Consider the following 20,211-nt stretch of genomic DNA (forward strand, 5'->3'; position numbering starts at 1 on the left):
GTCACTTGCTTAGTTTACCTTCAACCCCTCTTCTGGAAGAGAAAAAAAGATTTTTTAATAATACACCTGAAAATTATGATATGATTACAAAAACCACTCACATCATTCATTGAAACACACAGTTTATAAAATATGTATATATTGTGATTACAATGACATAAAAGTCATTTTACAAGAAATAGTTGGAAAGACTACACCAGAAGTTACCAGTGTGAAGTATAGTGTTTATTGGTGATTTCTTTGGTTATTCTTTTAATTTTGTAAATGTTCTATAATGCTAATCACATCATCTTTGATATAAAAGATAAATTTTTAAATAGTTGATTATGTAATCATACCTCTCATTCACAGCTAATGTGAATTTTGTTTGTTTGTCTCAGACATTTCAGAATAATGCAATAACCTCTGACAAGCAGGGATCCTGATTTGAACTGTTTGTTTTGGTTTTTTAAGCTGGATTTCCCTGTGTAGCCCTGGCTGTTCTGGAACTAGCTCTATAAGATCATGCTGGCCTCAAATTCACAGAGATCCACCTGCTTCTGCCTCCCCGGTAGGGGGAATAAAGATATGTACTATCCAGCTATGAAGTGAAATGAGTTAAGAAAGAGAGAAGGCACCAACTTTCATTCCTTCTTTATAAGCATCATGTCTTTCTTGAGTTACTCTTCCTATTAAATTATCGTAATGGTAAGAAAAATCCTATCCCCTGAAGGTGTCTCTCAAGACCACACCACAATGCAGAAGTGATTATAAGTGGTCCCTGCCTACAGAAGAAAGTAGCTTGACTATTTATCTTTACCTTTTCTATAGTTCTGGTGATCACAAGATTATCCTGGACAGTACTAAGAACATGTACTAAAGAGTACAAAGTAGGTTGCTGTATTTGATCCCAGAATAATTTGCTGAGGTAAAAATTATATTACCAAACTACAGATGATAAAGGGAAATATAAAGAAGTTGCTAAGATTTATTGCACCACATAGGTAGTAAAAACTTTCAAATCAGACTCAGATCAAATTTAAAGTGATTCTAAATCCAAAATTCATAAGGGGAGCAAGGGGAGACAAAAATTGCTAATTTTCCTTATAGACTTTCTTTTCAATAGCAACTCTTAAGGGTCATTTGTTAAATCTCTTTCATTAAAAACAATGTCATTTTCAAAAGTCACCAGCTGTATTTTATCAACATGGCTCCAGTTTTTGAATCTCCCACACTCTCAGCCTGGACAATCTTTTTAGGTATGAAGACTGGTAGGGTCTGTGAAGGAAGAGGTTGATGGTTGAGACAGACCTTTGTAATGAGTTGAGAGCAGATCCCTGGACTCTCTGCTCCCTAGACACACCGCTCTTCCATGAGTTCATCAGGGAAGCAGGTACAGGTGTGGCTGGGGCTGGCACAGAAACCCTGAATTTCATCCTCTCTGATGACCTACTTGACCTACATGACTGAGGTGACCCCATCTGTTGAACCACGTGAGCACTTAGTAATCTATCCTTAAATAAATTGCTTACCTCGAAAATGTCCTTGAAATCAATAAGCTTAATATTCATTTGTCTCATTCTGTGTATACAGTTAGAAAAAGAATAAAATTTGATTTAAATACAATTTAAATATTCAAGTAAGAAAACAATGTACATTACTTTGTTCTCTTGGATCCGGTTTCTAACCAAAGTGTAGCAAATAAAGTAATAGGTTCCTATTTATGTTGTGACACTTACGTTGACTTAGAATACCTCTCAGAGGAGCTCATAAGAAAGAACTGTGAAATCCATCTTTTCCCTAACACTCTACTTAAGAGGACACAATTCCCTTTAAGCTCATTTGTGTCACAACTGAACGCTTTGGTAACCTGCTAGAACTAGCAGACACGGTGTAATAACTGAGCTAGAGAAAAGGGAAACCCCGGAGCAGCTATCAGCCTCTTTCATTTCTCTACAATCAGCCCCTTCATATCCCTGGTAACAGTGGCATAGAAAATTCTCTGCCATCACAGCCAGGTCTTCCTCTGATGCTTTGCCCTTCACTATGAATTCTCCATCCTCAGAGGCCTCTATGTGGTAACTTGCAGGGTTCAAATGGAGGTAATGAGGTGCATTCCATGTCTTCCGTATGCACCTCCCATTATTCTTGCAAAGGTGATGGCTGCACACCTCAGCTGCTGTGCTCACATTGATTATGTAGTTCCCAAAATCAGAATTCACGAAGTGGTTCACCTTTGTACAGTTCTCCTGAAAATGTATAAAAAAACAACTGGATCAGAGATTTTTAGACCCAGAAGGCAACGCTTTAGACTAGGGTAAAACTGGATGGCTTTGTCCTAGTGGGTAGACTCTTGGACTCTGCTATCACCCAAAGGTCTCAGATCAGAAATGAGAAAGGCCCTAGAGGCAGTCAATGTTATAATAAGACAAAGTAACTGAACCAACAAGGTGGCCTGAGTCAACATGAGGTTCTTGCCTTTCTTCAATTCATGTATCCTTTTCTTTTCCTTCTAGCTCTCAAGGTGATAAGTAGTGTGAGAAAGAAAGGAACAAACACAAAGTAGAACCAACAACAGAGCTGCTGCTGCAGCCTGTCTCTCAGGGATGAGTTGTGCTTTCTAGTTGTGTTAGAAAACCTGAGTTGTCAATTTCAGATTTATTGTAGACCCTTCCACCTGCAGCATTCTAGACTTCTTGGTTAATTATACTTAAACATAACCTTCTATGGGTTCTACATTTCTAAGGACAACTAGATACAGGAAAGCTGGTAACAACAGGTCCTTTGTGTGTGTTTTCTGGTATGTATTCTACATAGATGTTACCTCAGTTGTGTGTACTATTTCCTGATGAAACTCTTCCTCATGAGCCATGAGTCAGCTCTCTGAATATGCTCACAGATGTGTGTGGTGGCTATTCTTCATTATCAACTTGACTACATCTGGAATTAACTAAAACTGGGCACACACCTGTGAGGGATTTTTTTCCTTAATTAAATCATTTGAACTGGAAGAACCACTTCTAATTTGGATCTTTTTCTGTGGGAAGATCCACCTTTAATCTGGACCACACCTTCTGCTGGCAGCCTTTATAAAGAACACTGAAGAAGGAAGCTAACTCTCTCTTTGCCTGCTTGCTCTAATAACAGCCCATCCCTTCACTAGTACCAGAGACTACTTCTTCAGGATTCTGACATATTTCTGAAGACCAGCTGAAACATCCAGCTTCGTGAACTGAACAACTGCTGGATTCTTGAAGCTGTTGGTAGGCAGCTACTGGTGGACTAACTCGATCAGAGCCTGTAAGACATTCTAATAAATCTCCTTTATATATGTATATATAAATACATATATGCATATGGACTCATTCTGTAAGTTCTGTTCCTCGAGACTCTAGAGTCTAGATAACCCTGACTTGTTGGGAGCCAAATCTCAGGGCTTGGCATGAGATCCTAGGCCATGCTTGGCAGGCCACATAGTTAACCTTTACATAGCAGCTCCTTAGAACCTCAGCTCAAGAAAAGAAACAACCTGACCCAGTCCTCCACCCAGAGGCTCAGTCACCTAGGCAACCCCTTCTTGGACCTCTTACTCATGAACTCTTTACCCTGCCAAACATCCTCTTTGTGGCTTCCTAATATCCTGCCTATACTAACAACTGGTTCACAAACAACACATTCTGCTCCTCCCCATATCCTGACTATATATAAGCTAGTCTGAGAAAAGGAAAGTTTGCCACTTGATCAGAATCCTGTCTTATGGTCGTTCTTTCTGTGTCTCTTGTCCCCATTCCCTATCCCTGACTCTCTTGCCCCAGGTTGAAGTGGTCAGGACACTGACTAATACAGTGAACATAGTTACAAATATTTTCCTGAACCATGTCTCAATAGTAATAAATTGAGCCAGTAAAGTTCTAAAACTAAAATTAACATAGACGTCTCTTTTCAACTTAACCCAAAATTTTGAAGCTACAATCTTGACAACTCTGGCTTAAATGTGTTATTGTAATGCTTTGGATAAGTAAAACAAAGAACAACTCAAAATAAGAGATTGTGATTAGTGTGGTTTAAGGAAGCCAGAAGATTTCTTGAAGTAAATGCTATTTCAGCATGGAGATATGTGAAAAGGTATTTTAATCTTGTTTTAAATACTATTGGTTTCCCCACTGGCTTCTCCATAGGAAAAAAAAATACTTTCAATAGGAAGATTAAAAAGTTAGCATCTTTTTCTACTTATTCAGATAGGATACAACATAGGATATGATGTTTCATGTAGTGGTTCAATGCAAGGGACCCAACCTCAAAAATCTGTGGTGGTTAACAATAGTTTCACTACTAACTAGCCTGACTAGCTATTGACCTACTTGCTTCCCCTCTTGTTTATGAATGAAGAGGCTAGTCATTAGCAGACATGACCAATAAGTGGGCAGATCCAAAACAAACACACAGGAAACCTTATTCTCTCAGCACATGATAAAAGTCTAACAAATTGGGGTTATGATTAAAGTTTAAAGTTAATATTTTTAGGCCTATCTAAGAACTAAGCACTGATTTTGACTTTTACCCTAAATCTGGCTTGCTGTGGGAATACTGAGAGCTTTGATGAGAGTAATCTCTACAGGGAAGTAGAACAATATACCTTTGGAGGTACTGACTTACCTCAGATGAAGTTAAATTCATGTCTCCCCAAATGACAATGCCTGCAGCTCCCAATGCAGCACTTTCTCCTATGGTACTAATTAGGTCTTGCTAGATGAAAGAGAAGGAACTTAGTTAGTCATTGGAAGATAAATCAACTCACCAAGAATTAAGATTTCAGATTCCCTAGATTATCACCCCATGCTTTCTTAGAGTGACATTAATGTGAAACAGGATGAGGGTCAGAATCACATTCTCTGATCAGTGTGTGTGTGTGTGTGTGTGTGTGTGTGTGTGTGTGTGTGTGTGTGTGTCTTGAGCGCACAAATAGGTTTAGACAGAGTCTCACTAAGTAGCCTTGGGTGCTCTAGAACTCACCGTATTCATCAAGCTCAACTCAAAGGCTTAGAGATCCTCCCGCCTTTTCCTCTGAGTGCTGGGATTAAGAGCATTACTACTCACAAAAACCCACAGAACCATCTAAGCTGGACTCATGGTGGCTCACAGGGACTGAACTGACAACCATGGAGCCTTCTCTGCATATGTTATGGTTGTGTAGTTTGGTCTTCTTTCGGGACTCCTGACAGTGGGAGCAGAGCCTGTCTCTGACTTTTTTTGCCTGCTCTTGGGACCCTTTTGCTCCTACTTATATCCAACCTTAGTATGAGGGGAGAATATGCCTGCCCTTTTCTGAAGGGAAAGGAGGAGGAGTGGATCCAGGGGAGAGGGGATATGGGGTGGGGGGAGAAGAGTGGAAAGAGAGGAGAGGAGGGGAAACTAACTGCATTAAAGATGAAATATATTAGAGAACAATGAATATAATATATACAAATATTCTTAAAAGACAATATTACCTTTTAATAGGAAGAATATTATTTTTCTAAACAACGGGGATATAAATAGTCACCAACAGTTGTTTATTTGAAGTTTACTGGGGACATTTGCTCACAAGCTAATGCATAAACAGAATCCAAAGATTTTCCTTTTCCTAAGACAAGCTTTTTAGTTTCCTTCTCTAATCTGTCGCATACCTCTGTGGAACTTCACCATCACAGTCACTCAGGTGGTTTTGTGTCTTTTTGAATTCAAAGCTAAGCAAGGGTATAGTACTTACTGTCTCCAGGCACTGGCTTTGTCCAGCCTTTTTATTTGGCCCCTGAAATGATCTATACTTAATTTCAAAGTTCTGGGGTTTATCTATGACTCATCTAGCAATGGCAACACAAGAATTTCTCCCAATATTGTTAAAATAAGGGAAATGGAGGTTTCAGAAGGAAGAATTTGTGTTTTATCATTTAAAGGTTATCTTAGTGCCTAAAGATGATTGTGGACCAACTGGGCACAAAGGGGAAATAAGAGTTAGGTACATGTTGTTGGTTTCCTAGCTTATTAAATTATAATGTATTCTCCCTACATTCAGGATACTAAATACTTACCTTTTACTCCAAGGATAAATTTCCATAAGTTGAGAGATAAGAAATGGTGAGTTGGAGGAAAATACAAGCAAAAAAAATATCAAACTGATTTTATTTTGGCTCCCTTATCATAATATCAATACCTGGGGAATTACTCATCTGACACATCTATAGTCTATCATTCAAATGAGCAATTTCACAGTGTCCATCTTTAAACAGATTTTTACAGACATTTTTTTCTGGAGATTTTTGAAATGGAAGAGAGAGTAAAGTTTGGGTTGATTTACCTCTCTGGTTCATATCTATTTCTATTTTCCAAGACCATAATATCAGACATCCCACAAAACAAGAAGGGAAGGTTCTTTGGGGTTCAACTGGAATGATGTACATGAAAAAAATTGAAAACTGTCAACAGTCTGATGGATGCAGCAGAAGAGGAATCACCTATGCAGTGTCCAGGTTGCAGAGTACAGGAGGTACAACTGTTGACTCAAAGAAATAAGTAAGAAAAACTCACACCACTCACTTTGAAACAACCTGGAGACTAGCAAGAGGATAGTCACACAGTGTGATCAGAAGGAAGTCTCCAAGATCCTGCTTAAGATTAAGGTGGCATTATCAAAAGAGGAGCAGGACACAGCATTTCCATTTTGTATGTATGTCACTGATTTATGTTCACTGAATATGGAAGCTACAGATTTATGTGATGACAGCCATACCTTCTAAGGTTATATTAGTTTCTTTTAAATATGTCACTCCTTTAGTGTCATTATGAGAGGGGGTTTATTGGAACAGATTAAAGACATAGTAAGTCTTCAAATATATATTGACCAAAGGGGTGGTAACATTTTTAAGAAAAATGTTGTCATCATGTTAGTTTACTGTCATCTGGCAGAATTGAATCACAGACCAGCTATGATCTTGGGACCAGAAAAGTAAAGGCACTAAGGAAATAATCAAGAAGATGCCTTTGGGAGTATACAGGGACCACCTAAGAGATGGAACCTCATGGATGGTATCACATGAACAGAGAAGTAAAGGAACAAAGTGACTGTAGCAAAAAAAAAAAAAAGGAGCTTCTGGCCTTTGTTTTTGCTCATGATTCTCAAGTTCAAATCAATGTTTCAGAAGTTAGTAAGTACTTTAGTTGCAAGGAAGCAGCAGCAGCAGGAGGAGGAGGAGGAGGAGGAGGAGGAGGAGGAGGAGGAGGAGGAGGAAGAGGAGGAGGAGGAGGAAAGGAAAGAAAGAAAGAAAGAAAGAAAGAAAGAAAGAAAGAAAGAAAGAAAGAAGAAAGGAAGGAAGGAAGGAAGGAAGGAAGGAAGGAAGGAAGGAAGGAAGGAAGGAAGGAAGGAAGGAAGGAAGGAAGGGATGTGGAATTAACCAGAAAACTTCCTCCATCCACTAACTTTCATAGTTCCAAGATGGCATGCAGGCTACAGGGGAAGAAAAGACATCAGTGATCTTACCCATCACAGTACTGAGTAATACTGCTATCATACTGACCACCCTGGCAAGTTGTGCCCACTGGGATAATAAGGACACAGCTGTTAGAGGGGCAATCAACTACCTTGTGCTTGGTTGGATGTGTAGCCCACACAACGAGAGGGAATTCAGGTCTGGTAATTTAAGCATGATCAAAGGCCTGCTGATGGAAAGGTCATGGGCCCTAGACAGAAACCTACCTCTGCAATTGTGCTAAGTGGTCACATTGTCAAACTGCCTTCAACCACTTGTGTTTATTATATCCATATACATGTGCTATCCTTAACGTGGTCAGAGAAGCTTATATTTTGCAGTGAACAGTGATTCAAACAAACGTATAACTGTTTAAAGTGTGGAGAATAAGAGTCTGTGAGTGCTCAGCCCTAACTGGGACATTATGCCAACCCTCCACACCTTCTACAGTTTTAAGATTAAGGTACCATCAAGGTACTGGGAACAGAAAGAATGCAAGAGCTGGTAAGTGAGAAGGAATGTGTTGAAATGCTCCCCCCTCTACATGTTGTGTCCATTGTGTTTATGAACTTACAGCAGCTATGGTTTCCTGCAAAAGATCAAGCTAGTTAAAATTCTAGTCTGGTTGGGGGCGGGGAGCTCATGTGGTTCCACTCCTGGCTTAGGAGCTATTGGCAGATGGTGGTTATTAAATAGACAGGGAATCATTTTCCTTTGAAAGCGTGGCCACTAGTAAGTTGCTCATGCTCCAGTGGATGGCCTCATACCTATGTACAAGCAGGTAACACTAACTGGACTAAGCGTGTTATTCTAAAGAAGAGGACTTGAAATGGGAGGGATTTGTATGGAGGGGACAATTGAGAAGAGTTGAGGGGCAAAGTGGAAGTCGTATATAATCAAAGTATGTTATATATATGTAAGGGGGCAGGGAAGAAAGGATAGGATAGGATAGGATAGGACAGGACAGGACAGGACAGGACAGGACAGGACAGGACAGGACAGGACAGGACAGGACAGGACAGGATAGGATAAGATAGGATACCTAGAGGAATCTTCCTCCATACTTGGTTTTTGGTCCCTGGTGCTTACCAGAATTTATGTTAGAAAGTAGTCTACAAGTGGGAGACATAACGGAATAGCTATCACTAAAGAACTTACTTTGTATGTTGCCAGAGAAATTAATTACTTACAGAAAAGCATTTAAATCTTTAGTCACAGAACATCTTTCACTATTTTTTACAGAGCATAACATCACATTGTAACTAGATTGAATTTACATTATAGTGGTACAGGCCATCCTCCCAGTGGAATGAGATGTTACTGCCTCTGTATTATTTCTGAAAGCTATGACTGCTGCCTGGGAATTCTTTGATAGTCCATGGTTAAGTGCAAGGCTTTGATACTTGTTTTTAAATGACAGCTCTTCCACCTGTATTTCTGAAGTGACTCAAATTTTCACTCACCTTTTCTCATTTGATTTTTATCATACTTCTGTTAGGTCAGTGGAGTAGGTGATAGTGTCCCCCCATTCTGTTTTTGTATTAAGAACTGAGACACTGGGTTCTGGGGAGGGTAAGAGGTTTGCTACCTGCCCTAACTGTACGCATGCATGCATTCCAAACTGCAAACATATTGGAGAAAGAAATGGAAGCCCCTCATGGTTGTTCTACATTTAGAAGAAATGAACATCACATTTTTTTCAATTGTGAGTAGATATTTTATGGTATATTGAGTGCAGTGGTGTGTATGCTGATGTTTTTAAAACTCAAAGAGAAGCTGCCCTTTCAGAATGAGATGAGCCCCAAATGCTGGTGCCACTTTTCCTGAGGGGGGAGGATAGCATTTCTGAGTTATTGCTATTTAAAAAAGGTTACTAAGCCATGTGCAGTGTGCAGAATGTACCAACACTCTAAGCTGCCTTTCCAGATGAACATTGTGCCTTTAAATTTTAGGATTTAATTTTCAAAAATAAATTAATCAACACTACTAAGCTAAATATGAAAATATATATTGGAAGTTAAAACGTAGTTTTGTAACTTCCAATGCCACGGTCACAATTATTCTGTCAGAATTTAGATAGCTTTCCCAAACCTCCCAGAAATGATCTCTTGCCATTCTTGATTCTGTATTCACAGCTCCTTTTTGTGGGTAGTGTAAGTCTCAGCCCAGAGTGAAGACTTTCACCTTCTGGATAGTGACGAAGGTGCAGCATTTTCCATACCTCCCACGGGTGCACTGCTTCTTCTTCTTCGAATGAGCATGCACAGTACAGCCCAGGCCTGAGTGTTTCCTGAGCATCCACCTGAGGATGTCAAGCACTCAGAACATCTTTTGTCTTTCAGCACAGTCTGCTCAACTGGAACTTATAATTGAGGAGTGAAAGGAGATGCCTCTGTTAAGATATCTTAAACCCTTGGTGGTAAGTAAAATGCTAAAATGCTGTTGCATCATAAAAGGGATGGCTGAAACAGGTTTCAAGTCTTCTTGGTGCAGAAAAATGTATATGTTAATACCCAAATCCATCCTTTTTCCTGGAAGTTTCTGTTTAAATGACTGGAGCAACAAAAGAAGGGAAAAGTCAGGCTGAAAGTTGGCTGAGTTTAAAGGTTACTCTCCTCAAACAGGTAAGATCTCTGGCAACACATATAACTTGAGTGCAAATAATCAGGTACAAAGATAGTTCTCTCAGAGCTTTAACCTGGGTTGCAAAACTACTCATGGTTAACATTAAATTTATAAGCCCACACCACTCTACCAGCTAATGGAAATTAGCAGTGATCAGAGAGGCAACTATATCTAAGATGGCTCAATCTACAGGTTTCCATACTTTTAGCCAATTTATGATTGTTTCACACTTTTAAAACTGTTTTAAATTAACTATAATTTTAAACCATTACAGGCATGGGTACAGCTTCCTTAATAAAAGCAAGTACTATGTATTTAAAAGAAAACAAATTGTCCTCTCGTTATATTTGGAATGGTGAAGCCAGAAGCAGGAATGTCTTTCATTCTACTTTCAAAATGTGCCCTCTAATTTCTTAATGTGCTCACCACAAATTGTTTTAATAATCTCCCACAACAGCCAGTCATTGGGAATTCAGTAGCTGCTAGCCTCATATATTAGCTCTTTTCCACCTTTCTGTGTCCTTTAAAAACCATGTTAACAAACAAGATAACGAAATCTAGTTTCCATAAAGGAAGAATCTAAGCAGACCAGTACTCTAGGAAGAATAAGAAGCCATCTTTCTGCTAATCAGGTATTCCTCAAAGAGCATAATTAACAAGGAAATGTTTCTTTTAGCAATGCATCGAAATCCTCCACCATGGGACAAGGCGAGTCTTACCTTAGAAAGGAAGAGTAAAGGTTTCTCTCTGTAGCCCAGCCGTGTGTAGATGAATACAGGCAGAGCATAATCATGTGTTGTCATGGTAGAAATCCTCAATGATTCATACACCCTATATTGTGAGAAGTGCAAAGTATGCTCGCTGTCTTTAAAGGATTTCCTGATACTAACAGCAGGATACAGAGCAGTACTGCTGTTCCATAGCCAAGAGAGTTCGTCGTTCCTCAGAACTTCCTCTTTGGGGCATGACCCAGTATAGTTTGTAGGATAAAAATTATAATTGTGGCAATCAGGATATAAATAATAACCCCAAAGGCCCTTGGGTCGGCTCCTGATTCCCAGTTTGATAGTTTCCTCCATGAAAGCTCTTGCACTTTTCTCAAAAGTTGCTCTGGCTAGATATTCAACATCCACAGCTGATATGTTCTTTTCCATATTAGAAATGAGTGTTCTTGACTTTTGTCTGTAGATATCCTTTGTGTCCCAGTTCCGGGCCCACTGTGGGCGCCAATATTCCCAGTCTATAACTGCAAGTCCGCTGAAATTTTTGCTAGGGATGTAATAACTAATATCTTGGGCAGCCTTTTCCAGATGTACTTGTAAGCTTGTGTTTTGGGGAAGCCCCCCATTGATGGGGACCCCTTCTGATGTATACAATGGGTAATATCCCAATTTGTTGGCATAAAAGATAGTAACATTTTGCTCCCCATCTTTGAGCCGAGGGCTTCCAATCATCTGAAAGATTTTCAGATTCATTGTTAAATTGTATTTTATCAAACACAGATCTGTTGGAGCATTCCAAGCAGCTATAAAAGGTTTCCTTTGGTAAACTGGAAGTCGAGCAGGTTTTAAAGATGAGATGGACTTTAGGATGAAAAATATGAGCAGCCCTGATGTAAGACGCACTGGCTGGACAACACAGAGTCTTAATTGTCCTTCGGATAACAGTTTCATGATAAGATAGAAACTTACACTACCTCTTCTTTAACGTAATCCAAAAGCCTGTGGAGAGATTTAATTTTCCATTAGTGATTACTTCCAGGAGAAGGGATGCTGTTACTGTTTAGTTATATTTTCAAAGCACATTCATTTTAAAGTCATAATGATTTTTATAAATGAACTGATATGTAAAATCAAGTGTCATGACAGATTTCTACTCAGGGATAAGCAAAAAGATTCAAGAAGTGTCCAAGGACAACAAACCCTATATGTCTACAATAAAATATGACTAAGATATGTGATACACAAATGGGCTCCCAAAACCCATTCCCTATGGAGGGAGACTCTCTCAGCCTAGATACATAGGGGAGGGCCTAAATCCTGCCCCAAATGTTCTGACAGACTTTGATGATTTCTCCACGGGAGACCTCACCCTCCCTGAGGTGTAAGATGTAGGGGGTCGGATGGGGAGATAGTGGAAGGAATGGGATTGGTATGTAAAATAAGATTGTTTTAATTTACATAAAAATTGATTTTAAAAGATATGTGATACATGGTGAAAAACAGATGTGAAATAATATTTATAATCACTTTGGAAAGCTTGCCAGTCTCAGGCACTACACTCAGATGCTTTAATTGTTTTATTATAACAATCATGGAACAATCTGTAATTCCCATTTTACAAAAGAGGAAACGGAGGTTGAAATGAATTGATGTCACATTACATGAAAGCTAAGGTGATGCAAACAAATACCAGACAAAATGCATGGTGAGTTGGTGCAGTGATTAACCTGGCTGTGAGGGATAGAAGGGAACTGAGATCTGTGGCAAGGAAAGCTGTACTTGGCCTGACTTGAGATGGCAAGAGACAGAGAACTGTCGAATTTCCTTTTTAGATTTCTGGGAAAACTACAATAGAATTGCTTTTAGATAACCACAGTAAGGACCTTAATGGTGTAAAATGTTCTTCTGTACCAGTGAAATGGAGATGCCTTGTGCTTAAATATGATGCCATGATATTGAGACATGTGGTAGATACTTGCTGGGTAAGGGTACAACAGCAGATCCCTTGAATTCTGCACCACATGTCTTGGTAAATGTGGAGTCCCTGCTTCACTACTAAATACGCTCCAAAGTCCAAATGCTGACCCAGATTTGATGCTGATTTGGACCTTGATAAGACCACTTATATGCATCCTAGTCTAGCCTTTGAACTGATATCTTGGGATTCAAAGAGTCTAAGAGGTAATGTTGATAGTGGTGATAAAATTCCAACATCCAGGAGGTAATGGGATGGCTCAGTGGGTAAAGTACTTGTAATAGAAGTGTGAGAGCCTGAGTTTGGATCCCCAGCACCCCCCACAATAGATGTGTAGTGGAACTCATCTGTAAGCCCAGCACTGGGGTGATGTAGATAGGTGGATCCTAGGAGGTCACTAGCCAGTAGCTGCACCTGAACACACACACACACACACACACACACACACACACACACACACACACACACACACACACACACACTTCATTGTCTGGAACCAGAAATAACTGGGCTTGGGGGGTCATCTAATGTCAATGTTTCTGCTGTTTGGTGCCAACATTTTTCTTGTGGTGCAGAACTTTGCTGTTTGCATATGGTAGGTTTTATTTCAAAGCAGAGACTGATAAAGGCTCTTTCTGTGGAGCCTCTGGCTTATGAGAAGCTCCTGAAATACAAGTCATTGTATGTAATTACCATTTTAACCACCAGAGGACACTAACCAAACCTCATAGTATTTCTCAGGCCTAGCATACTGAAGACAACAAAAATTCCAAATAACTTATGAGACCATTAAAAGACATTTTAAAAGTCCTAAGCAAACTGACACATTCAAATGTCACTTCTTAAAATTAAATATTTTTATTCGTTGGATAAATATCTACTCCTTCACAGCCCGAAGATGAATAAAATTACTCTACCTGCTAACACACAACTGATCCTTGCTTCAGACTTTCTCAGATCCCCTGTCCCTCACCCCATCTGTGTGACAGCCCCTACTTCTGAGCCCTACCTTATCTGGACCACTCAAAGCACAGATCACTGCCTGAGTACCACACCTAATCCTAAGCTTAGGATAGATAGATAGATAGATAGATAGATAGATAGATAGATAGATAGATAGATAAGTAGATTAGATAGATAGATGGATAGATAGATAGATAGATAGATAGATAGATAGATAGATAGATAGATAGATAGATAGATAGATAGATAAGTAGATTAGATAGATAGATGGATAGATAGATAGATAGATAGATAGATAGATAGATAGATAGATAGATAGATAGATAGATACGTAGATACAGGTTTCTCAATGAGCTTTTCCCTTTGATTTTTAAATTAAAATTTTAGCACCAATTGTGTTGTGATTCAATCCATTTTACCACTGTGTTCCTTGAAGGCCCATAGTTTATAAGTATGTACTGAACTTATTATCAGTCTATTTCACATAGTAATCACAGAACACAGGTATGTATACCTTTGGAACAAACTTTAGAACTGTTGTGCTGTCTGAGTTCTATAAGACTGCTTCATTTCTATTCTTCTCAAAAATAAGCTTAACTTTGTAAACATATAAAAATGATTTGTTGTTTCCTCTGAGTGGAAACCTTCCTAACAGAGGGAGGGTGGATACTCAACAAGGCTCAGAAAATTCACAAGAATATGATGCATAAGGCTCCTCCCCAGGCTCTGTGATTGTCAAACAGCTGCTGGGGAGGAGACATCTCCTCCATGGTCTCTGTAACTGTAGCAAATGCAAGTTGCAGGAGGAACTGGTTATACAGCTTTTGTGCCTAATCACCCATCACCCATGGAGACTTAAACTCCATGATGAAACTTTCCTGTGTCATCCATGACTGGGGAGGGGAGTGAAGCTTTTTAGTGACAGGAAGCTGCCCATGAGTCACTCACATTCCAGAAAGTAACCCATACCTGTGTTCTCATAAGCAACCCCAATAAACTCATTGGTTAGTCAAAGCTTGATTTGGATGGGAACCGATGTTTGGTCTATTGGTGTTCTCTATTTGGAATCAAAGGCGTTCCTATGAATCTCCTCAGGAAAAGTCCATTAACACGAGTAAACAGAAATTTCACTATTTTTTCTGTGTTAGAAGTCACATTTCTCTCTGAAACAGAAGCATTTTATGTTTTTCAGAAATGCAATGTAAGAGAGAATATAATTCTGTTTTGTTCAAAAAGATATGCTTAGTTTTTGACATACAAGTGCCACTTGTTAGCGCTTGAAATTTCTTGCAGTGAAGACCAACGGCTTTCTTAGGACCACATATTGAATAAAATGATCCCTCGGTCAACCTGTTTTTAACTAAATTCCTTAAAATAACATTAAGTTGATTTAAACCTTCAGCTTTCCAGTTAAAGTGTTCGAACACAAAGATAATCTAATGATCTATGCAATGTTATTCAAGTCTTTTGAGCGTCCATAATTGTATTTTAAAATACTCACCTTCCCCATAATATGGGCCAAGTAATCACTAGGAAACCTGGAATATTTGAAAGGGTAGCCAGAAAGAAGCTAAGGTAGAAAGCAGAGACTTAACCTCAGAACTTAAGTTTGGAAAAAAAAGATATATTTACACCATATAGTTTTATCCACATTGTCCAGCTTCTATGTCTGAAGTCAACATACAAGGTTGAACTGGTGACTAAGACACATTGTCCTGTAGATAAGTATGGCTTGAGAATAAATTCTGCCTCAGTCCTGACAGACATAGCTTAGGAACTAGGATTTGCCTGCCTAATGACATTCATCTCTGATTAAATATACTTTAGCAGGGCAAAAATATAAAAGAGAGAGAGCAAAGTGAAATGTAAAGGGATGGGCCCCAGCCTGCTTTCCATGAAGGAAGAGCACAGTCCATGGGAAACAGGCACAAACTACAAATGCACAATCTTCTACTTACAAATGCTTTATTCATCATACCATCTCTACAAGGTTGAAAATAGAATCCATCATCAAGAGGAAGGCTATCAAAGCCAGGTCTTTTCCTTCTATACAAGAGGGTATTAGAATCTGTTACAAAGAATATGTCTGCCGCTACAGAATACTATAAACATTACACAGCAGCTAAAATATTCCTTTAAATATACTTTTATACTTACTGGTACATATTTCTCATTTTTTTAAAAAAAATATTATTTCCATTTGTCTTGGAGTAGATATATATTACAAACACACACATACACATTTACTTACATATGTATAATTTGTGTACCCAGAAATATCTCTGGAGAAGTTCTCTGAAAATGGCTTTATCACTTGTCTCCAGGGAGCACAGTGTAGCCCAGTGAGATTAGTGGTAGGATGAGGTGAAGTTTTGCGGGAGGTATGTTGGAACCTTATTTATATTGTTTTAGTTGCTTTTAAGAAACCTTTATTTAATGAAAATAGCCCATAAACTTTGTGTTTTGAAAATACAGTATACAAACTAATTCTGATCACAAGGCTATAATAGGCAGGGTTCCTGAACAAGGTCATACTTCAGGTTGGACTTTATTAGTTAATTATTAATGATCTTTTACAAAGTGTTAGCTTTTTTTCCAAACACACACACACACACACACACACACACACACACACACACACACACATACACCAAAAGAAAAAGAAAAAAAGAAAAGAAGAGAGGAAGCCATTTTCAGGAAATAAGAAAGACTTTCATTGGAGGGAAATGCTTTGAGATTAAAGGCTCTGTTTAGCCATACAAGTATTAGTAGCTAAATATAGATAGATAGACTACACATGGTAAAGAAAAGCCAGCAGTAGGTGAATGGTTAGTAAGTATTCAGCAAAGAACATGGATGACAGTATTGAATAAATTAAGTTGGACTTGTATGTACCGTGTATGTACAGTGCATATCAGCATATTATTTATTACAATTAGTAAAATAGCCTCCTCTCATTGTAAATTTGTCAAAAACGCTTGTTTAAAAAAAGAATTATTTGGAGAAATCCAATATGAAAAGCTATTTTGGAAGTTCTTTCCCATTTTGTGGCTTCATATATATATATATATATATATATATATATATATATATATGTATATATATATACACACATGTGTGTGTGTGTGTGTGTGTGTGTGTGTGTGTGTGTGTGTGTGTGTGATTTATCCTATAACTTTAAGTAAATCAGAAATCAGGTTATCTTGGCAATTTCAGATCATTTTTACTGATTTTTTTATCCTCATTTCAATCCCTATACATATTTGAGACAGGGTTTCACTATGTGGCCCTGGCTGGCCTGGAATTCACCATGTAGACCAAGCTGGGTCTGGAACTCAACAGAGAACCACTTGCCTCTGCTTCCCGAGCACTGAGATTGAAGGCGAACACCACTACTACCCAACTCTGCTATATTTCATCCAATTACCCCTTTAAGTGAAGTTTCCCTTCTGAACTTCTTCGTTATTCCTCAAAACATGTTAGTAACACTCTTTTCTTGTCTAGCCTCACACTTTCCTTTCATTAATCCTGTCTTAGATATAAGTGCTGTCTTTGAATTATCTCCATTATCCATTTCATTTTGATGACACAAAATGCAAACAATATCAACCCTATTTGCAGAAGTCAGAAAAGAGATTAAAAGTTTGTATTCTGAAGTTCATTACTATCATTAACACATTAGACAAAAAAAATTATTATCTTACAATTTAACTTTTTTGTTTTAACCTTTCTTGGAATGTCACAAATCTGTTTCTCTGGAACAATTTCAATTAAAAATATTGATACCATCTATATGTCAAGACATAGTACTGATAACCTATTTTCTGCCTCTGAACTGAAATCTGAAGTCTTAAAGATTGCACTTGTAGACTGGAATTTAATCTCTGGTTCTATGGAATGGATATGTGGTAATCCTGCCTATTCTGTGCCTTCCTGAAATCTTGTGCCTCACTCTCTGGTTGACATTTTCTCAGGGAGAGCTTGCAATGCCCTTTGACCTGAAATATCTCTGCTGGCCTTCAGAAGAGTTGACTCTAATTATCAAGTTCCTTCAAACTACATAAACTGGGAGGTTTGAGCAGCTAAATGAAGAGTTAGTGAAATAATGCTTGCATGCAATTTTCTTCATTTTTAAGGTTTAGAACTTCAGTGATTAGTTACATAGCTTTTCATCTCTGTCTAAGGCTCTGGGCTTACACTTACAACATCCCTTCTGGATTAATGACAAACCCTGATGTTCCAGTCAAATGTGCCAAGTTGTAGTAGCAAATATTTCATGCTTTCTTATAACCAGGTTAATTAAACTCCGACAAAATAACAAATCATTAACTAAGTATCAGTTTGTGAATACCTTAAAAGATCATTAGATAACCTGATCTCTGCTTTGGGTGGTACTGACACACAGAAATTGTTTGGCATTTGCACATTAGTAAATAAAATGGGTTTCTGTATTAGTCGCAGAAACATAAGCTAATCACAAATGCAAAGGATATACCCTTTCAAACTAATGAGTTTTCATTTTTTACAATAATTTTGTTTTCCCAAGGTTGATAATTGCATTCAGGACAGTGACAACCCTTACAACTTGTAAAAACATAAATTTAAATTATTATTTCCCCTTGTAATGTGAGAGGATCATCTAGTAAAGAAATTGAAAAATGTACAAATCATAAATTCTGGGTTGCACTAAGATTATCAAAAGTGTTTTTGAAATACCTATGCAAAGGTAGAAGGAATTCCAGCCTGGAACAGCAGCCAGCTCTTGACACATCCAACATATTCTACCAAAGAAACATTGCTTCTTTTCCTGTTGTTGTTGCTGTTGTTGCTCTCAAACATACTTATGGGACCATTCTTTTGACTCTATTGTGGCATTAGACCTTAAGTATTTAGTACTTAAGGTGCCTTTTTTTCCTGTGAAAAAGACAGCCAAAGATTGTTCTCATTAGAAAGGTACAGCAGTTAAATTTTTATTACATGTAAAAAAGAGAATATGCTAAATGAATATGGATATGAGGAGAAATACTACAGCAAAGAAGTAATTGTAGATGAAGGTAGAAATATGACTAGAACTTTAGAACTGAATTTGTTAAAGTACTTCCCAAAAAAGAATCAGAGCCACAAGATTTATTGCTAAAAAAAAATTCCATATTATGAGTCTCAAAAAAGAAGAAGAAGAAGAAAAGAAGAAGAAGAAGAAGAAGAAGAAAAGAAGAAGAAGAAGAAGAAGAAGAAGAAGAAGAAGAAGAAGAAGAAGAAGAAGAAGAAGAAGAAGAAGAAGAAGAAGTCATGAAGGATGACTACATAAGCTACCCTGGAAAAAATAAAATTTGCCACTTGATCAGAATCCTGTCTTGTGGTCATTCTCTCTCATCTGTTGTCCCCATTCCTCTCCCTGGACTCCTTGCTCTGGGTTGCTGTCCTGCGTGTAGGGACAACTACAGATGAGTCTTGAGTCTCTGCACATTATTGTTTTATGACTTGCTGTTTGTTTGTTCATTATTGTTGTTTTTTGTTGTTGTTTTCTTAACTTTATCCATGAAATCCATGTTTAATTCCTTACCTATGACTACTTAACAGCTACTTTAGAATTAGGACTTCAAAGAGAGCTCTTGCTTCCATCGAGGTGAATTCTAGTTGACCTATCAGGTTGCAATAAATACTATGCCTAAGGTGTCTTGGCTAGTGCTACAAGAACACCATGTTTGCCAGTAGGTATCACAAGTGACAGTTGTTCTCTGTCACATGCAGCCCAGCTACTGGAGAAGTGAAGCCAGGAAACAAAAAGGAAAACCCAGTTTTACTCTAATTCTACCTGGTTGGCACAAGAGAGCCCCGTGCTGCAGAGAAAAGCACATATGAAAGGAATATTTTATGTAAACATGTAAAATAGAAAAATAAATGTATTATCCAAGAGAGCATGTGCACTTATTGGATGAAACTTTGTTTTACAAGGTTTCTGTCTTGTTTTGTTCTTGTCTTAAGCAGTTTGTTTGGGATAAAGAAAACCTACAGATTACTTAGTCATCTGGAAATGAAGGAGTAAGAAACAATGTTTTGTTGCCTAAGCTATTCTGTTCAGCTAATAATTTCTCAGATTTTCACTTTCCGTTTGACATCTATAGCCATTATCCAGATGCATGTGGCTCTATTCTAACAAAATTCCTTAACTTTAGTCTTTTACTTCTCCGATAGATCTAATGAGTTACAATTTCTTTCTTGTACCCTTTTGTACTCACATTTTCTAGAAAACTGTGTGTATGTTCATTTTTACCCACTTCCTAACTAGTAAGAGATTTTTCTTTCACGACATACCTACTGGTGATGGTTGCTAACTATTCAGTCACTTTCTGAGTATTTCAGTAAAACTTAAATTTAATTTTTATGTTAGGAACACCTGTTTTCTGAATCCTTTCCAATGTTACATGTCTCCTAAGAACTC

General features: G+C 38.1%; 1 protein-coding gene across 1 annotated transcript; it reads right to left on the reverse strand.

Annotated features, from left to right (window-relative positions):
• Positions 1 to 1,826: 1,826 nt before the first annotated feature.
• On the reverse strand, positions 1,827 to 11,782 carry LOC100758272 (hyaluronidase 4). Its single transcript, XM_035450886.1, has 3 exons — positions 10,829 to 11,782; positions 4,636 to 4,725; positions 1,827 to 2,228 (listed from the first exon to the last, which is right to left on the reverse strand). Exons 1-3 carry the CDS (start codon positions 11,780 to 11,782, stop codon positions 1,827 to 1,829), a joined length of 1,446 nt encoding a protein of 481 aa, XP_035306777.1.
• Between the last annotated feature and the right edge of the window lie 8,429 nt (positions 11,783 to 20,211).

This window comes from Cricetulus griseus, assembly GCF_003668045.3.
Source record: "Cricetulus griseus strain 17A/GY chromosome 1 unlocalized genomic scaffold, alternate assembly CriGri-PICRH-1.0 chr1_0, whole genome shotgun sequence".
Lineage (NCBI taxonomy): Eukaryota > Metazoa > Chordata > Mammalia > Rodentia > Cricetidae > Cricetulus > Cricetulus griseus.